The sequence below is a fragment of the Myotis yumanensis genome, unplaced genomic scaffold, assembly GCF_028538775.1.
Source record: "Myotis yumanensis isolate MYYU_CA2020_CCGP unplaced genomic scaffold, mMyoYum1.0.hap1 SCAF_6, whole genome shotgun sequence".
Taxonomy (NCBI): Eukaryota; Metazoa; Chordata; class Mammalia; order Chiroptera; family Vespertilionidae; genus Myotis; species Myotis yumanensis.
The window spans coordinates 37,821,440-37,840,524 of record NW_027223757.1 but is presented as its reverse complement, the minus strand read 5'-3'; the positions used below and the strand labels follow the sequence as shown (position 1 = coordinate 37,840,524).

Sequence of the window (19,085 nt, the reverse complement as noted above, 5' to 3'; positions counted from 1 at the left end):
TCTCATCGATGTTTCTAACTCTATCCCTCACCCTTCCTCTCTGTAAAAAATCAATAAAATATATATATTTTTTAAAAAGAAGGGAGGTGGTTAAATACCAGATAGGCAAGTGAATTTGTTTCTTACTGCATCATTTTGTATTTCTGGGTCAGCCTCATGGGCCAACAAAGTGACCTTTTAAGTTGGAAGGCAGCTGTGTTCTCACCTGCCTCTTTCTTCATGCCACACCCCTTTAGTAGAGGTGCATCTCATTGCAGGTCCTTCCGTTGTAGCTTAGGGCCCGACAACAAAATACTTACATGCTGGTAACAAAGCCTAGTGAACTCAGCTGTTAACCACAGGGCTGCTTGTTGCCTAGGCTAGGGTTCTTTTGTTAAACTCAGGAGATGCACATGTTGAATTAGTAGAAAACACACACACATACTCACACTTTTGAAAAGAAAAAAGTTGGGGGAAACCTATTACAACCCCTCTTAATTTATGTGAGTTCCTTGCAAATCTGGTCATATGCACACGATCTATTTACTTAGCCCATTAAGAGATTTCTCTGCTCTTTGTTTGATGTGTTTTGTTTTTATCTGTATATACATTTTATAGTGATTATTTTAAATTATTAATTTAATAGGACAAGTATTGGATGGATTTATAATTTAACTATTAACCTCTTGGAGAGCTCTTTTTAAAACATTTTTAATATTCTTTAATGTTATAGTGATTGCTTTTATAATTTTTTTATATACATTTGTGTGGTTTTTTTTAGTATATCTTTATTGATTTCAGAGAGGAAGGGAGAGGGAGAGAGCAATAGAAACATCCATGATGAGAGAGAATCGCCACCAGTCAGGTGCCTCCTGCACACCCCCTACTGGAGATCGAGCCCGCAACCCGGGCATGTGCCCTTGACCGGAATCGAACCCAGGACCCTTCGGTCCGAAAGCCGATGCTCTGTCCACTGAGCCAAACCGGCTAGGGCGCTTTTAGAATTTTTATAAGGACTGAATTAGGAGTCATAAGAATTGCTTAGGTTCTAACTGTGGACTCGTGACCAGAAACTCATAGTCAATTAGCTATAGGGAAATTTGCCCCACAAGAAAGGCAACAGAATTAAAAGGAGGATTCAGTGTTCATAAATCTGTATAAATGAGAGTCATGAGACTGGACCTCTCAGCCTAATAGGTTGAGCCTCTTCACCTTGGTGCTCTCTGAGTCAAAGAGGAAAAAAGAATTAGAAAGTACTGGGGGTGGCGGGGGGCAGGGAGAGCTAGTTCTGATTTTTGAGGGGGAGAGAGAACAAATTCCCATTCTGTGGTCTTTACAAATAAATGATAGGAGGAAGGGAAGGATTGGGCAGAATCTGACACAAATCAGTACAGTTTAAACAATTCAGAGAATCTCCACATATTTCTTACACTTTTGTTGCTGCCACTGCCAATTTGTAACCCAAAGAATAAGAATATGAATACTGCTTTCCTACAATCCTGATATTTGAAGCATTTGGATAATTTTACAGTGAAAGTTTTCTCTCTCTTAAAAAAATAACACACAAAACTATGGTAATTTTTGTTTGAAATTCACCTGTAGAAAAATTTAATCAATTTATTGAGTTGTATAATTTGAATACAATAAAACTGAACCAATTTAAGTGAAAATTTTGAGTTTTGATAAATGTGTACAGTTATGTAACTGACACCACAATCATGATATAAAGTATTTCATCACTATAAAAAATCTCCTGGTGCCCCTTTTGCTGTCAGTCTCTGCTCCCTACTCCGAGCCCCCAGCAAAGTCTGAGCTGCTCCTTGCCTTTTCTAGAATTTTATATAAATAGTCAGACTGTACGTAGCCTTTTGTGTTAGCTCCTTTCACTTAGCATAGTGCATTTGAAATTCATCTGTGTCTTACTTTTATCACTGGTTCAATGCATTTGAATTACCAAGAAGTATTCCATTATATGAATATTCCATTATGTAAATATAGCACAGTATTTTATCCATTGATAGACATTTGGATTGTTTCCATTTTTTTATTGTGAATAAATCTGCTATGAATATTCACGTTGAAGTCTTCGGGGATATATTTTTGTATTTGGAGTAATTTTTTGTGTTGCTAGATTCAAGTTGTTAACATTTGATTAATGATTTTTGTGTTTATCTTCATAAGGGATATTGATCCTGTACCTTTCTTGTAATATCTTTATCTGGTTTTGGTATCAGGGTAATGATGGTATCATAAAATGAAGTGGAAATTGTTCCTTCTTCTGCTTTCTGGTAGAATTTATTTTATCTCTTTTAAAATGTTGGAAGAATTCAATAGTGAATCTTTTAAAGCCTGAAATTTTCTTGGGGAGGTTTTTAACTAATTCACTTTACTTAATAGATATAGTGCTATTTCTGGCTTTCTATTTTTTCTGTAGTGGGTTTTAATGTCTGTATCTTTCAAGAAACTTGTCAATTTCATCTAAGTTGCCAAACTTATAATATTCTCTTAATTTTCTTTAATGTGTATATGATCTGTAGTGATGTTTTCATTCCTGATGTTGATCATTTGTCTCCTGTCTTTGTTCTTTATCAGTATGCCTACAACCTTATGATAGTATTGATCTTTTTAGAAAATCAACATTTGGTATCATTGGTTTTTCTCTATTACTTTTATGTTTTTAGTTCCCTTAATTTTTGTTTATTCTTTCCTTCTGCTCATTCTGGGTCTAATTTGCTCTTTTTCTGGTAACTTAAGATGAAAGCTTAGATCATTTATTTGAAACCTTTCTTCTTTCCTAATATAAGCATTTAAGGCTATAAATTTCCTGTTAACAACTGCTTTAGTTACATCCAACAATGTTTGTTTTCACATTCAGTTAAAAATACTTTATAATTTACTTTGTGATTTCATCTTTGACCTATAGTTTATTTAGAAGTGAGTATTTAATTTCCAAGTACATGGAGGTTTTCCCAGAAAACCTTTTTATTATTGTTTTCTAACTTAATCCTTTTGTGGTCAGAGAACCTACTTTGTATGATTTCGGTTTTTTTTAAAATTTATGGAAACATGTTTTATGGCCTAGAATATGGTCTGTCATGGTGAATGTCTTATGTGTACTGGAAAAGAAGGTGTATTTGCTCTTTTAGGTGATGTGCTCTATAAATACCAGTTTGATCAAGAAAGTCACCTTCATTTTGTATTCTGTCAATTACTGTGAAACAATTTTGAAGTATCCAGTTATAATTGTGGATTTGTCTATCCAGCTGTAATTGTGGATTTGTCTACTTCTCTTTTCAGTTTTATCTGTTCTAGTTTCATGTGTTTTGAAATTCCGTTACTGGTGGATAAACATTTAAGATTGTTATATCTTGATACATTGACTCTTTGTTATTATGGAATACTAGGGGCCCAGTGCACGAATTCGAATTCGTGCACCTTGAGGTTTTGGCCCCGCCTGGGTCCCCCCGGCCCCTCCTGCCACGGTGCCCAGACCCCTGTCTGCTGGCAGCCCCACTCCTGCCACCACCGCTCCCACGTGCTGACGCTGCTGGCCCCACTTGCACTCACTGACGGCATGGAGTGATTGGGGCTGGCGCCAGCAACGGGTGCAAGCAGGGCCAGTGCCGTCAGTGAGTGTGAGAGGCAGCTGCTGGCCCCAATCTCCCCTTAGGAGCAGGGGAAGGTGGAGAAGCCCTGAGGGGCGATTGGGCACCGGGTGCTAGCAGAACTGGCACCGGCAGCATGTGCGAGCACCGAGTGGGAGCAAAGAATTTTCAGTAACCACCAGAGGCTCGCCCCAGTGACAGTGCCCTGCCTTGGTCTGGCGCCCCTGCTCACCTGCTCCACTATCCTGCTGCGCTGATGCCCGCCATGATCCGCGTACGCCCCCTAGTGGTCAGCGCACATCATAGTGACCGGCGGTTCGGTTTTTTCGCTGTTCTATTTGCATATTAGCTTTTTATTATATAAGATTCCTCTTCATCCTGGCAATATTCTTTGTTAAAAATCTATGTTAATAAAGCAGGTATGAATATGGTGACTTCAGCTTTCTTTTAATTAATGTTAGTATTGTATATCTTTTTCTCTCCTTATACTTTTAACCTGTGTCTTTATATTTAGCCTGTCTGTGTCTATGTGCATGTAGACAGCAGATAGTTGGGTTTTGTTTTTGTTGTTTGATTCAATCTGACAATCTCCACCTTTAATTTGGAGGTTTTTTTAAAAAAAATATTTTATGTAATTATGATTTGTTGAGGTTTAATTCTACCATCTTATTTTAGGTTTCTGTTAGTTCTGTAAGTTCTTTGTGTCCTTTCCCCTTTTATTCTGTCTTATTTTAAGTTAGGTTGTTGTTGTCATTTTAATGAATCCCTGTTATCTCCACTCCGGCTTACTAGCTACATCTATTGGTTATTTTATAATGGCTGCTCTAGATTTATACACATTTAACTGTTTGTAGCCAAACTTCAAATAATATACCACTCACATAGAGTGTAAGGTCCTTGAAACAATGTATTGCCATTTCTTTCTTCTAATTCTTATTTCTGTTTTACTTCTACATGTTATAAACCCAATAATAAATTATTGTTATTTTGCTTTAAATACTCATTATCTTTTAAAAAGATTAAAAATGAGAATAAAAATCTTTAATATTTATCTATATATGGATCATTTCCAGCTCTTCATTCCTTTGTTTAAGTTCAAATATCCATCTAGTATCATTCTCTTTCTGTTTGATGAACTTTCTTTTAACATTTCTTACACTTGCAGCTCTGATGGTAGTAAATTCTTTTAGCTTTTGTTGGTAAAGTCTCTGTTTTCACTTTTGAAAGACATTCGTACTAGGTATAGAATTCCTGGATAATATCTTCCCGTATTAAGGATGTTTCTCCATTGTCTTCTGTCCTGCATAGTTTCTGAAAAGCAGTTTATTCTCATTCTCTCTATTCCTTTTAACTAATGTCTTTTTTATCTGACTGCTTTCATTTTTTTTCTTTATCACTCACTGGTTTTGATGTGGTGTGCCTTTCTGTGGTTTTCTTTATATTTATTCTATTTAGGGTTTGTTAAGTTTTCTTGGGTCTGTGGGATCGTTGTTTCATCAAAATTTTAAAAAAATTTAGCCACCATTTTTCAATTATTTTTTCTGTGCTCTCCTTCTCTCTTTTTGATTCTAGTTACACGTGAGACAATCTAATATTGCCTCCATAATCTGTTTATTTGTTTTTCAGTCTCTGTGCTTTATTTTTGATAATTTTTATTGTATCTTAAAGTTGACTGATTGTCTACAATATCTAATCTGCTGTTAACCTCATCCAGTGTACTTTTTATTTCAGATATAAATGTTACTGGATTTGCTTTGTATCTATTTCTCTGCTTCCTTTTGTTCTACCTTCTTACTACGTGAAGTATATTTATAATAAATTTTTAACAGCTTTATTGAGACATAATTCACATTGGTATTTATTTACCCATTTAAAGGGTATAAGTCAGTGGTTTTTAGTACATTAATAGAATTGTGCCGCTATCGCCACTGTATAATTTTGGAACATTTTCATCACCCCACAGGGAAACTTTGTACCCATTAGCAGTCACTCCCCATTCTGTCTCACTTATCTGCAGCCCAGGCAACCACTAATCTCTCTTGTCTCTTAAGATTTGGCTATTTAGGACACTTCCTATAATGCAATCATATAGTACAGTATCAGTATAATTTTAGAACGTTTTCATCACCACACAAAGAAACTTTGTACCCATTAGCATTCACTCCCCATTGTGTCTCATCTCCAGCCAGGCAACCACTAATCTCTGTCTCTAAAGATTTGGCAATATTTAGGACACTTCATGTAAATGAAATAATATAATATGGGGTCTTTTGTGACTATTTTCTTTCGCTTAGCATAATGTTTCCAAGGTTCATCCAGGTTGTAGCATGTATCAGTGCTTCATTCCTTTTTATTGCTGAATAATATTCCATTACATGGATATACCACATGTTAATCATTCATAAGTTGATGGACATTTGGATTGCTTTTACTTTTTGGCAATTATGAGTACAACTGGTAGGAATATTTGTGTACAGGTTTTTGTGTGGACATATATTTTCATTTCTTTTGGGGATTCTGCCTATATATCAAAGATATAGTACCTTATATTTTCTAACCTAAGTCCCTGAATAATGTCACTTTGTTACCATGTTGATGAGATGTGGTAAGAACTTAACTCTTGTTTATATCAATTAGCCTGTGGTAAAATTGGTTTCATTATATGTCGTTTAGTCACAGACCCTTTTGACGGCATTAAGCGAGGACTTACTATAGCTAGGAGGAATTGCTGGGTCATATTGTAACTTTGAGTTTAACCATTTGAGGAACTGCCAAACTGTTTTCCAAAGAAGCTACACCAGTTTACTAACTTGTTTAATGCCCTTGTTTGCTAGTCATTTGTCATTTCTGCATCTGTTTCAATGGATTGACTTTTTTTCCTCCTGGTTATGGGTTATTTTTCTTACTTTGCATTCCCGATAATTTTTGCTTGGGTACCAGATACACATTGTTAGGTGCTAGGTTTTGTTGTATTTCTTTAAATAGTGCTGGACTTTGTTCTGGTGTGCAGTTAAGGTACTGGGAGTTAGTTGTGTCATTTTGAACCAGCTTTTAGGCTGTGTTAGGGTGGGTCCGAAGCAGCCTTTAGTTTAGGGATGACTTGGCTTTAATACTAAGGTGCTAGCTTTCTGGGGATTTTAATCTGCTGCCACGTGTATTACGAGTTATTTCCACTTTTGCCTCTGGAAGCATGAACTATTACCAGCCCTGTGTGAACTCTGGGACTTCCTAGACAAACCGTTTTCGGGTGCTTTTCTCCCTGACTTTAGGTAGTCTCCTCTCACACAGATCAGAACTCAACCCAAGGCTCTCGGGGACCTCTGGGCTCCCCTCCTCCCAGGTGTGCTGCCCTGCCAATACTTGGCCCCCCAAATACTGATCTCTGTCTCTTCAAGTCATGTGACCGCCATGCTCTTGAGTTCGCCCTTCTCCGTGCTGTGGGTTGGAAGCTGCCTCCTGGCAGTGAGTTCAGGGAGTTACAGGGATTGCCTCATTTGTTTCACTCTTCTCAGGAATTACGTCCTGTGCTGCCTTATTGTCCAATATTTGAAAAACAGTAGTTGCTTTATATATTCTGTCCAGTTATTGTCCAATATTTGAAAAACAGTAGTTGCTTTATATATTCTGTCCAGTTTTCGATTAGACCTGGAATCCATGATAAATGTGATGTCAGTGCCAAAATCTCTGACTATATTAACTGTTTAAAGCAGAACATGTTGTGGGGGGTGGGGGTGGGGGAGATTTGTGTAACTGTGGGGCCAAGGCAGAAAGCCTGCCTATAAAGCACAGATATGGTGCCTTTTCATTCCAACCGAGGATGCTTGTGATTTGAAGAAGAGAGGCCCTGAATTGTCAATATGCTAGCCATTGTTTGAGTAATGGCTCCTTTTAGTCATCCAAATAATATTTATTAAATACCCACTGAGTACTTGGTGCTCTGCTATGCATTACTTCTCCTTATTCCTACTTCTTAGCAGTTGGAGTATGCCAAACCAGTAAAATAAATAATTTTCATGTTCTGGTTACCAGTTGGATTCTTGGGATGTCTCCCCTAAGCTTTGACATTCAGAAACTGGAAGTGGAATATAGTATATTCTCAGCTGCAAAGTTGATCTCATTCCCTTACTGGCCATCTGTTTATTTGTGTCCAAGAATAACAAAAATTTCATAGCCGTATCTATATTATTTAATTATTTAAAATAATGAATGGGCTGGACCATGCTTGTCCCACTTTTGAAAAAATTCCTCCCATAGGCTGTGGCTAATACCTCTGATTAGGAATAAAGACCAGACCTACATAAGCATATGTTGTATTACTGTATATGAAGTCATGAGGCTGTGATTAATGGTCCTTAAGAATTTTAATGTGGCGTGTCTTACTCCTAAATCTCACTTAAGCTTGGTTGCAAAGCCTGACAAATGAGTCTTTCGTGCATGCCAAGCTAAGACATGTCGCCACCTTCGTGGGGCCTCATTTCCTAAACCTGCCTGGGTTCCTTACAGGTTAAATTACAGGAGCAAGTTTGCTAGGAGTCATAGGGAATTTCCACAGGTCATTCTTAGAGCAGAATAGTTTAGTAGCATTCCCTGCTGTAGAGCCTAGTTCATTTCCTAAACCAGTTCTAACAGTGTCCCCTGTAAGACTTTGACATTAGTTAAATCCTTTAATTATATTTGGCGGGGGCGGGGGGGGGGGGGGGTGTCAGAAAATCAGGCCATGTTTGCATTCAGGAGCCCAGGAATACACAGTATCATCGACTGATTCCTGACTTAGAGGTCTCACACGGTTTCGTGCTGCCTTTTGGTTTGTTTTTATGTGTGAAACATTTTTCCTTAACACATGGAACAGTACATAATTTTTTGTCCGTGGTTTTCCTCACACAGGAGGGAGGCAGTTTCTTTAGGAGGAAAATATGTGGTGGTAAGTGGTCTCCATTTATTCCATGTGGGATGTAGACATTTCCCCCGAAAATGGAAGTTACTAGCTCTTTGCAGACAGGCCACTGTTTCTCCCATAGTCCTTTGCAGATGGAAGGGGCTGTGCATGTTTGAAGGCATCATGCTTTCCTGGTGGAATTGGGACCATTTGAATTAAGAAGTCATGTTTCCGAGTCTGAGGATGAGAACACCAAATTGTTACTTATTTTGGAAAGAACTAATCATTTGTTTAGAGTAAGAATTTTATTTTCCAATAGCTGCTTTTGTTGGCACCTTCTTCCTAAAGATTTCAACTTGTAGTCTTAGATCTGGGGTGGGAGTAGAGAAGAAAAAATTAATATTGTTAATGTTTTACTTGATAAAAGTTGTTTTATTTGATAGAGGGCCTGCCTGGTATCTTTGTTGCTTGGTGTTTTGTTACTGACACTCGGAAAATGATTCTCTCTTTGTGCCCTTGGCCTCTCAGAATATCCAAAATCTAGGCACTTTTAAAATGTTTGAATGAAGGACATGACCAAAACATTTTAAAATTATTATATCATGTCTTATTAAGATCATGTCTTGCGTATACTCTCATTTCTAAAAAGAGTTTTGTGGACAATTATTATTTCAATTGTTCAAGTTGGATAATTTTGTTGGATGGAGAACCTATGTTCTTATGAAATTGGAGTTTATGAAATAAGATCGGAAAAAAATAGAATGTGTAATTGGGCACATCCTGTACTGCTTTGTGAATCACCAAACCAGTGTAATCACCATTAGGCACTTTGGAAACCAGACTTGCATGTCCTTGCTCTGCCTGAAAAGCTAGGAGTCGCCCCTGATGGCAAGTCATCGGGTGACACCAGGAGCCCCCGGCTCATGTGAGTGAGCCGGCTGCCTGCTCACTGCTTGTATGAGTCACAAAGGCATCCAGTGCCATCGAGCCAAACCAGGGCTTTCTTTGGTCATTTTAAGGAGTCATGTTGAAAATACAATTGATAAGGTAACATCCAGAAGAAAGAATTAAGTCTATGTGTGGTGCATGATATACCTCAGCTATTGTAGTGAATAATTTTTGGAATAAATCTTTCACTACCTTGGTCGATTTTTCTTCAGTACAAACCCACTTTGGAAGGAGTAAATGGGTCATTGGAATAAACACGTTGAAACATTTTGAAAAAGTGAAATCCAAATGTAGGCCCAAATTAGGTGTTTCCATCCTCCTGACCTTGTAATGTGTAAAAGCCTTTTATGTGTTCTTAAAATGTTATGCATGGGGAGGTGTGTGTGGCCGTTTTTCTGGGAAGTGGGTGCATAGATAGCATCAGTGGACTTTCAGAGGACTCATGGCTCCACAAGATGAAGAAGATTCACTGACCTAGGGATGGGTATGGTGGTAGAAAGCGAACTAAAGTTTTAAACCCAATAGAAAGGGTGATACTTACCCTTGGAAGAAAAAGGAGTATTTATTGGCCTTCATTTGTGCCTGTCTGAAGCACCCCACTCACTGCAACTTCAAATCCTTTAAAGGGAAGACTTGGATTTCCCTTGCGGGCAGTAGTATTTCGAATAGCTGGTTAGGCTGCTAGGTGACACGGAGCTAGTTTTTAAAGAACTTTTTGCCTTGGAGACACTTTTTCTTCCCCTTCGCCAGCCCCAGTCTTTAGCTTTCTGTTGAGAATCTCGGCAGTCCCCCAACTCCCTGAACGCCAGCCCTTTCACACTCCTGCAGTGTTGTCTTCAGCGCAGCATTGCACAGCGGTTAAAAACGAGCTTGGATTTGAGTCCAAGTCCCATTATCAGCTGTATGACTTTGGGCAAGTCACCTAGTCTCTTTGAAACTCAGTTTTGTTTTTTTGTTTTTTCAGCTGTAGAATGGGGATGGTAATACTTATATTATAGGGTTGTTGAAAGGATTAAAGAGCTAATAGTTATAAAGTGCTTTGCATAGAGCTTGGCACATTATAAGCTTCCAGTAAATCTTAGCTGCTGCTATTAGATGGTGAGGGTGTTGATGAATGTGCAATTAACCTTTTCTTTTCCCAGCGTGATTGATTGTCAGCAGCCTGAGGGCAGGAATCATGTTTTATTCTTTTGTGTATCATCTAGACCTCCTAGAATGATATTATTGGTTGCTTTTCTCAGTGTGGGTCCAAGTGTCTGTGAGGCCACCAACAGAATCACTCCACACCACGGGTTTGTGTCTCACCTGCTGCAGTTTTTCTATTAGGGCACCGAGGTGCTTGTCAAGTGCTTCTAGAGACAGACTTCAGTAAAAAATGCTGGAGTTTTGGGCTCATTTCATTGGCCAAGTCCAGTTTGACCTTTCAGTCATGGGTGTTTGGTGAGGTTCAGTCTTTCTAAGATTCTGTAGGTTTTTTACAGGGTCAAGTCTGTATTTGTTGGATAAGACAGACTTGAAGTTGGTTCTGTTCCCTTGTAAATAGGGGGAAAGGCATCTTCAAGTCCTGTGCTGTGAATGGTGTGTCAGCTGTTTTTTTGTTTTTGTTTTTTTAATGTATTTTATTGATATTTTACAGAGAGGAAGGGAGAGGGATAGAGAGCTAGAAACATCGATGAGAGAGAAACATCCATCACCTGCCTCCTGCACACTCCCCACTGGGGATGTGCCCGCAACCAAGGTACATGCCCTTGGCCAGAATCGAACCTGGGACCCTTGAGTCCGCAGGCCGACGCTCTGTCCACTGAACCAGACTGGTTAGGGCAGCTGTTTCTTCTTGAAGTGTGTTTCCTACTGGCAGCATTCTCCATCCCCCACCCCCACCTCAGCCCTCAGCCCTGCCACCAAGCCTGAGCTCTTGCAGGGTAATCATATCCATATCTGGCTGTATACCTCTCCGGAAAAGATTAATTCACACCAAAGAGTTGAGTAGCTTGTGGCAGTCCATGTCTGTCTTCTCCCTCTAAAAATATTGAAATTTATAAAGAGAGTATGCAGAGGTGATACCTTAAACCAGTGGTTCTCAACATGGATGGGGCTGAGTGCACACAGGTCACTCCTGGGGAGCAGCTACTGCAGTCTAGTGGGTGGAGGCCAGGGATGCTTCTAAGTCTACTCTACTGCACGGAGAACTACCCAGCTCAGATGTCAGTAGTGCCAAGGCTGGTAAACCTCACCTTAAGCCTGAGAGGGATACAAGCCATTTTGTAACTTGGCGGGGGGGGGGGGGGGGGGGGGGTGGAAATTGAGGTCTTTATCTCCCCTAAGTCCAGCCCCTTGTGTGCTTGCCAGGGAGGCAGTGCCTCAGGTAGGGTGTGCTGGATGCAGTTCCCCTGAATTCGGCCTCAGGTCTCATGCAGTCATGCTTCTGTGGTAGTGGGGATGGCTGTGGTCTTAATGCCACTGAGGAATAAGCTGTGTGGAGAGTTGGGAAGAAAGAGGGAGAGGCATTTGGAACTGAGAAATGGTTATAGAGAGCTAGGGAGAGCGGGAACTTTCTGACTTGAGATTTGCTTTTGTACATAAGAGTTCACTTGAATCTGCTCGGAGAAGGAAACTGGGTCTTGTCCCTGTAATTTCTACTTGAGATCAAATCAGAGCAAAAAGCTCCTGCCTGTGGAGAATTACTGAGGATCTGGTTGAGCTCAGATGTTCTTCCCCCACTCATTTTTGAGGGGGGGGGGGGCGGTTGTTTTTCAGCATCTTTTAAAAAAAAAAATCCTCACCCAAGGAGATAGCTTTCATTGATTTTATCGAGAGAAGAGAGGAGAGAGAGAGAGAGACACCCCTATCAGTTACCTCCCAAACACACCCTGAGTTTGATCCTGAGTTTGGGGATCAAACTTGCAACCTAAGTATGTGCCCGACTAGGAATTGAACATGCAGCCTTTTAGTGCATGAGACAATGCTACAACCAACTGAGCCACACAGCCAGGACTGTTTTTCAGCATCTCTGTTCCCCTTCCTTTACCTTCCCAGTTTTTTCCCTGGCCGTCCTTCTCCCCACAAGCACAGAGACATTGAGGGACTTCTGCTCCTCTAGGGAAGGAGCCAGTACGCGTGGCAACAGCAGCTTTCTTACTGGACTGCTTGTCCCTGTTACTGTGACAATCCTACACGTCCAGTTCCCACAGAGCTCACGGGGACTCGGTTGCCTTACTCACTTACTCGAGCAGGGCTGGCAGCAGCACCAGCAGCAGGCATAGATGGAGTGACTCATTTTGCGTGATGTCTGTGGGCCCAGCCCTGTGTGCTGTGTCCCCCATTCAGGCATTCTGACAGAAACTTGCCTCTCTTGAGTTCTAGAATCACATGTAACAGTGACTTTAAAAAGAAAAGAAAAGGCCGTATTCCCTTCCTGAGCTACAGTGGAGGCAGCAGGCACTTCCAGGACACGGGAGAGGCCGAAAAGGAGGCCTGAGCCCGGGCAGGTGCTGGCTGCCTCTGCTTTGTGGCTTGGTGCCCTTCCTCATCCTGGACATGTCATAAGACGGAAGCATGCCTCAGAGCCTACCAGGATCTGCTGGTGGTTTCCAGCGTCTGGTTTGGGGAGAAGCCGGTGATGCTCACAGGTAGCCCTTAGGAGGCTCCGGGCAGACACTCCGTGCCTCACCGCTGAGCTTAGACGAGGGCTTCCTTCCAGGATTTCTGGGTCATCGGTGAGTGTGGGTGGGATTGTAGGCTGTTTCGTGGGCGAGGGGAAGATACTTGTGGCGGGTAGGTTTTTGTGAACCCACCTGCACATGTAAATCTCTCCTTAATGTCTCACCTCCTCAGTTTGGGTGGAGAACTTGCCACCTCCAGGTTCCTCCCTGGAGACAGCTAAGGGCTGTCTCAGGTTTGGGCCAAACACCGGCTCAGCCCCATTGTGCATCCCTGGGCCTGGGCCTCAGTTGTGGAAAAGCTTGTTTTTTGCCCCGGGCAGGCCTTGTCAGACTTTTGTTTCTGGGTATTTTTTTTTTACTGTATGAAATCACACGGTCTCTTTCCGGAAAGACAAAGGAATCTATTCGTCCAAGCCACCCGACTTTGTAGAGAATACAGTTGTAACAAAGTTATACCTGTTTGTGCTGTTCATTAAGGAGTAAATAATCTCAACTATGAAAATGAAGTGGGAAGGAAGGAAATTCAGGTCTCAGGCTGTGGGTTCATAAACTGGACTTAAGAAAAGTCTCCCTCCTTTCATGGTGTGAGCTTTCTTAGTGTTTTCTTCTTTAAGAACAGTTGATACAAGTGTTTTCTCCTTTCAGGTAAAAAAAATAGAGAACCATCTACAAGTTGTGTTGGTTTGTCCAATGGAATTAGAAGTAATGGAGAAATTTGTATTCCTCATGAAAATATGGCAGGTAAAAGTCATGTGCCACCAAGATCCTGAAATCTGGATTGTATGTACACTGTGACAAAAGCATGGTAAGGTAGTGTTGGGGCAACAGGGAAAAGGAGATTTTATTCTCCCCATGAACCTGTTGGATATTTTGGGGATGTTCTGAAGGAGGAGTTCTTTCAGGCTTGGAGAACTGTGTGTACCCTGGGTTCCCTAAGGACTAAGGGCTTCTCTTGTGAATGAGCCCCAGGCTTAGAAGCCCATGGACGATGAAGTTTAGGGTGTATCTTCTTTCTTTGATGAGGCATTTCTTAGGATAGACTCATAGTAAGAGAATAAAATTTTTAAAAATCTATTTGTTTATTCTGGAAAGATACAGCTCTTTGTGCATAAATCCAAGGAAGTACAAGTGAGGATTAGGTTTTATAGTTATATTTCAAAATGAGAAGGGAGCAGTTATCAAATTTATCAGACAAGTAGGTTGCGTGGTTAATAAATGGTGGCAGGAATAAAACCATGGGTCCAGGATGAGGGCACTCTTTAGAAAAGATTATTTGTAGTTATAGGGCACACCTCGTATGTGGGCTTGGAAATAATTAAAATTGTCACTTTGTGTTTTTTGTTGTTATTAATCCTCACCCAAGGATATTTTTCCCATTGATTTTTAGAGAGAATGAAAGGGAGGAGGGGAGACAGAGATAGAGAAACACCGATGTGAGAGACACTTTGATTGGGTGCCCTGACGGGGGCCAAGGATCAAGCCTGCAACCAAAGTATGTGCCCTTGACCGGAATCAAACATGCCACTCTTCAGTCCGCGGGCTGATGCTCTAACCATTGAGCAAACCAGCTAGGGTGTCGCTTCATTTTTGAAGGGAATGATCAAAATGTAAAAAATTAAAGTTGGTATTGCATTCGGTGAAACTTTAGATGTGTTTTATATTTCTCAAAATAAGCTTTTTTTCTATGCATAGAAGTGGAGGTCAAAGAAATCACAAGTGCATCCTCAACAGAGTGGAAATGGGTACTGGAGTTTCCCTTATATCTAATTATGCTTGTAGTTACTTGACATTTTCAGACTCAGTGAAAAGTTTATTCACTGAACACATGTCGTGTGCACGGGATTAAACAGTTTATCTGGTAATTGCTATAGTTTAAGCAGGAGTGTTGATAAAACTATATACAGTGAACTAGCTTGTATTTGCAGGTATGGCTTGCTTAATAATTGTTATTTAGTTTCCTGGGAAAACTTCAGTTTCTTAACATTTCCATGCTTCTTATTAGTGAGTTTGCTCAATTGTTTAATCTTAAAATATGATTGAAGCAATAATTTTGTTAGATTATTACGTGAGAGATCTCCCCTTTTGTATAGTCCTAACAATTAATTTCATCCTCTAGGTCTATTGATGTGAACTAGTGAAGATCCTAGGTTGCTAATAGGACCACAGTTAAAGGGGCATTTATGTGGTTGGTATGAGATACTTGTCTTCATTGTATTAATCATTTGCACTAACCAATAAGTTTTAAGTTCTTTTTTTAATTGATTGATTTTAAAGAGAGAAGACGGGAGAGAGAGAAACATTGATATGTTGTTCCACTTACTTATGCATTCATTGGTTGAGTCTTGTATGTGCCCTGACTGAGGATCAAACCCGCAATCGTGGTGTATTGGAAGGACGCTCTAACCAACTGAGCAAACCAGCCAGGGCATATTTTAAGTTCTAAATATAGGATGGTAAAATACAGGATATATAAAATGCTGAAAATATTTATTTCTCTAAAAGTAAAGAAATCCTTCTCTGGGAAGCTGTGGTGAGAAGGATTCTACGCTGTACTGCCTGCGTCAGGTTCTCTGGCAAGACCTTCACAACTTTGGTGTACTGGAGAATAATGCATCTTGGGGTAAGAAGGCTGGGACCCCCGCTCCACCTTGCCACCTGCCAGCTGTGAGGTCTTGGATGAGCGAACATCTTTGTCAGCACCCATTTACCTTATCTTTAAAATAGAAATAGTATCACTGTGTGCTGGGTTGCTTAAATGAGATGATGGGATGCTGAGGTGGTGGGGCCTCCCCTGTCACATGTGCTCAGTATGTGAGGGTTCCTTTCCCTGCCTCTTACCTCCTGGGAAGGGAGGCCAGAGCGAATTGACTTAGAATTGTGTCTAAGTTCAGCTGGTGTGTTACATAACCTTAGTTATCTGCTTTTCCTTTCAGTTCTTCCTTGGTAGACAGCCGGTTAAAAGGGGATGGGGCTAGGGTTGCAGAGAGGAAGCTGCTCGGAGCAGGCTTGGAGGAGAGGAAGTAGCCTGCATCTATTCAGTGTCAGAGCACACTTCAGTATGACCCTGGGCATCCAGTGTCCGTTACACCCAGCGCACTCTTTTAAAATGGCTAACATTTCAATGTTTTGGCATTGAAAAGTAAGCGTTAGTTATTTGAAAAATTTCACTTATGCGTAACCCCCTTAGTTTTCTGTGGTACAGGACAGGTAAGGTATATCAGTTGGCCTGGGTAGAATTTATATCGGTGTTAACAGTGTAATCTCTGAGGATGCTAGCTTTCTTTCCTGAGGTGTCAGCCCAGGCACTTAACGGCACCTCCTCCTGGCAATTTTCTGGAATATCTGTCACTACTTTCAGGTACGTCTCATATTTTAAACCATGTTCCTAGCTTACTTAATGACTTGAGCACATATAGCAGAGATAGACAGGCAGGCCATTGATTTTTGAGATAAAGAACAACTGTATAGCCAGAGAGGGAATGACACAATCAGTTTATAAGTTAGAGTGGTTCAGGGTTCTCTGCTTTCTCAGATTTTGTTGTTCTTAGGAATCATTGATTTCATGGATTTAAAAACAAAAAACAAACAACAACCTTCACCTTTGTGCATATTTCAAAGTGAATGTCCTGTGAGGATAATCATGCTTTCTTTAATCTGGAATTTTTTGTTCCCCAACTGGCCATTCTAGTATTTTGATTAGGATTTTAGGTGATTTTGAAAATCTGTATACTCTGGCAGAACTCACTGTCAGCCAGATATACTTAAAATGAGGGGTATCTCTGAAGGTTTCACAGAGGAGGTGGCATGAGGGCAAAGACTGTGCATCTCTAGTTCACCCTGTATTTATGGACCCTAACAGAGAGCCTGGTGTATGGTGGGTTCTCCAAACATAGTTGTCCAAAGAATAAATAAATGAGCAGCAGGAACGCCAGGTAGAGAGGGGAACAGGCCTGCCAAAAGGTGTGTTCTATACACTGTTCTATAGCCTGTGAGAGGCCTTGAACGTCAGACCAGAGGTGTGTTCTATACACTGTTCTATAGCCTGTGAGAGGCCTTGAACGTCAGGCCAGAGGTGTGTTCTATACACTGCAGGACAGGGTTGGTTGGTAGATGCCCCTGTGCATGCTGACATGCTGATTGATGGTGGCACTCCTGGGTCTAGCCAGAAGGAGGGCTTTGAGCTCTTGTGGACATAAGGCAGGGGAATGGAGCAGGATGTGGCAGCCCAGTTGCTTTGAGTTGCTCTCTAGTGTATTGGAAATGGCGAGTAAAGGAATCCGGTCTTTGTGTTAGACCATTTTCAGCATGTACCAGTCTGCCTTCACAGATCCCCAAAATGGACACACACAGGCTGGCCAGGGGTCTTTGGGGTTGAGGGGTGGGAGGACCTGGAATGCGTGTCAGGGCAGTGGAGCTGCGAGATGCTCCCCGCAGTCCGGTCCCTCCATGGGTTGCACCAGACTCAGCTATTCACTGACAACTCTGTCGTGGCTGGATCTCGATACCGATTGCTGAGTGGGGTACGGAAAGTGCTCCCTTTCTTCCTAGAGCTTGCAGCCTTGTTAAAAAAATAACAGCCCAAACAAACAAAACAAAACAGACTAAAACCCCAGGAGTATATTTGCAGTATCACTCCAGGACTGAGAGCCGGGTGTTGGAGCCTGAGTGCCTAGGTTTGAAGGCGGGGGTAGGTGGGTGGGTGGGTGGGAAGAGATTAACCAAAGAACTTATATGCATACATGCATAACCCATGGACACAGACCATAGTGTGGTGAAGGCTTGGGGTGGGGGGAGGGGACAGGCTAGAAGGAGTCAGTGGGGGGAAAAGGGTACATCTGTATTAATTTCAACAATAAAGATAAATTTTTAAAAAATCCTTGCTCTTTTACTTATCAGCTGCGTGACCTGGGGCCAGTGCTTAATGACAACCTCTCTCGGTTTGGTCATCTGGTGATAGTATCACCTATCCACGTCATAGAGCTGTTGCGAGGATTAAATGAGTCAATATATGCACACCTAAAGTGCTGAGAGTGGAGTTTGGCACCAGTAAGTGCTATAATTGCTTGGGAGGCAGAGTCCCTAAGCCTTAGTTTCCTCTTCATAATGAGAACTCCGCAGGATTAAGAAGGTGGTGAGACATGCCTGCAACGCATCTAGCACAGAGCCTGACAGATGCTCAGGATAATAACCATTGTCATTCTTATCACTTGGTCCTGCCCCTTGGTGTAATTCCCTCTGTGAACTCTTCTCCCTCCTCCAGAGCAAGAGCTTGAAGCCTCTGGCTTGTGCATAACTAAGGTAATGCATGAGCTCAGCAGGGGCTTCCTGATGGCTAATCCAAGTAACCCACCTCTCCGTCTTTTCCCCCCACCTGAGAAGAACTAGCAGGGCCAGGACCTTGTGGTGTCCTTTGAGGGAAATGTCACCCCAGAGATCGGGGGAAGTTGTGTGTGTGTGTGTGTGTGTGTGTGTGTGTGTGTGTTTCACCGTGGAGTTGTGTTGTGAAGTTGTGTTGTGGAGTTGTGTTGCTCGGTGCATGACTTCTCCAGGCTCATGTGCTTCATCCAGGACATGAGTGGGGACAGGTAAGAGGACGGAGACGCCATCAGGTTCTCAGCAGGTTCCTTGGTGTTGAAAGAGTTTAAACCCACACTATCAGCCAGTCATAATTAGGAAGAAGTGGGACAGGGTGGGGAGGACACCTCTTTCCTCCCCCACTAGGCAGTGGCAGGCAAAGGCAAAGGGGAGGAACTGTGGGTGGGTAAAAGGTTTTTGCACAGTGAGTGCTGGTGGTCTTCTGATCTCGGTGGGCCTTTGAACTTCTGGAGCTGGTTTGGAGGCATGGAGGATCCTTTTTGTCTAAGGTTGTGTCATGGTTTTGAGTTTGGGCCTTAGGAACAGACCTGGGTTTCATTCGGGAACTCCTTGACTTGCTGGCTGAGAACCTTGAGCAAGCACTGTTTCTCATAGGTAAAATACCAACTGATTACACTGGGTTTATGCATATTAAGTGCT

General features: G+C 41.5%; 1 protein-coding gene across 3 annotated transcripts in view; it reads left to right on the top strand.

Moving 5' to 3' along the window:
- Positions 1-19,085, top strand: part of FOXO3 (forkhead box O3) — a 112,532-nt gene that overhangs the window by 45,570 nt on the left and 47,877 nt on the right. Inside the window, exon 1 of one of the 3 annotated variants that reach the window (XM_070417975.1) lies at positions 15,481-15,690. The exons of the other annotated variants lie outside the window; for them this stretch is intronic. Within the exon in view, the coding sequence (XP_070274076.1) occupies positions 15,679-15,690 (12 nt within the window). The 5' untranslated portion in view covers positions 15,481-15,678. Of the gene's footprint in view, positions 1-15,480; positions 15,691-19,085 lie in introns of those variants that run through there. 3 annotated transcript variants of the gene reach the window in all.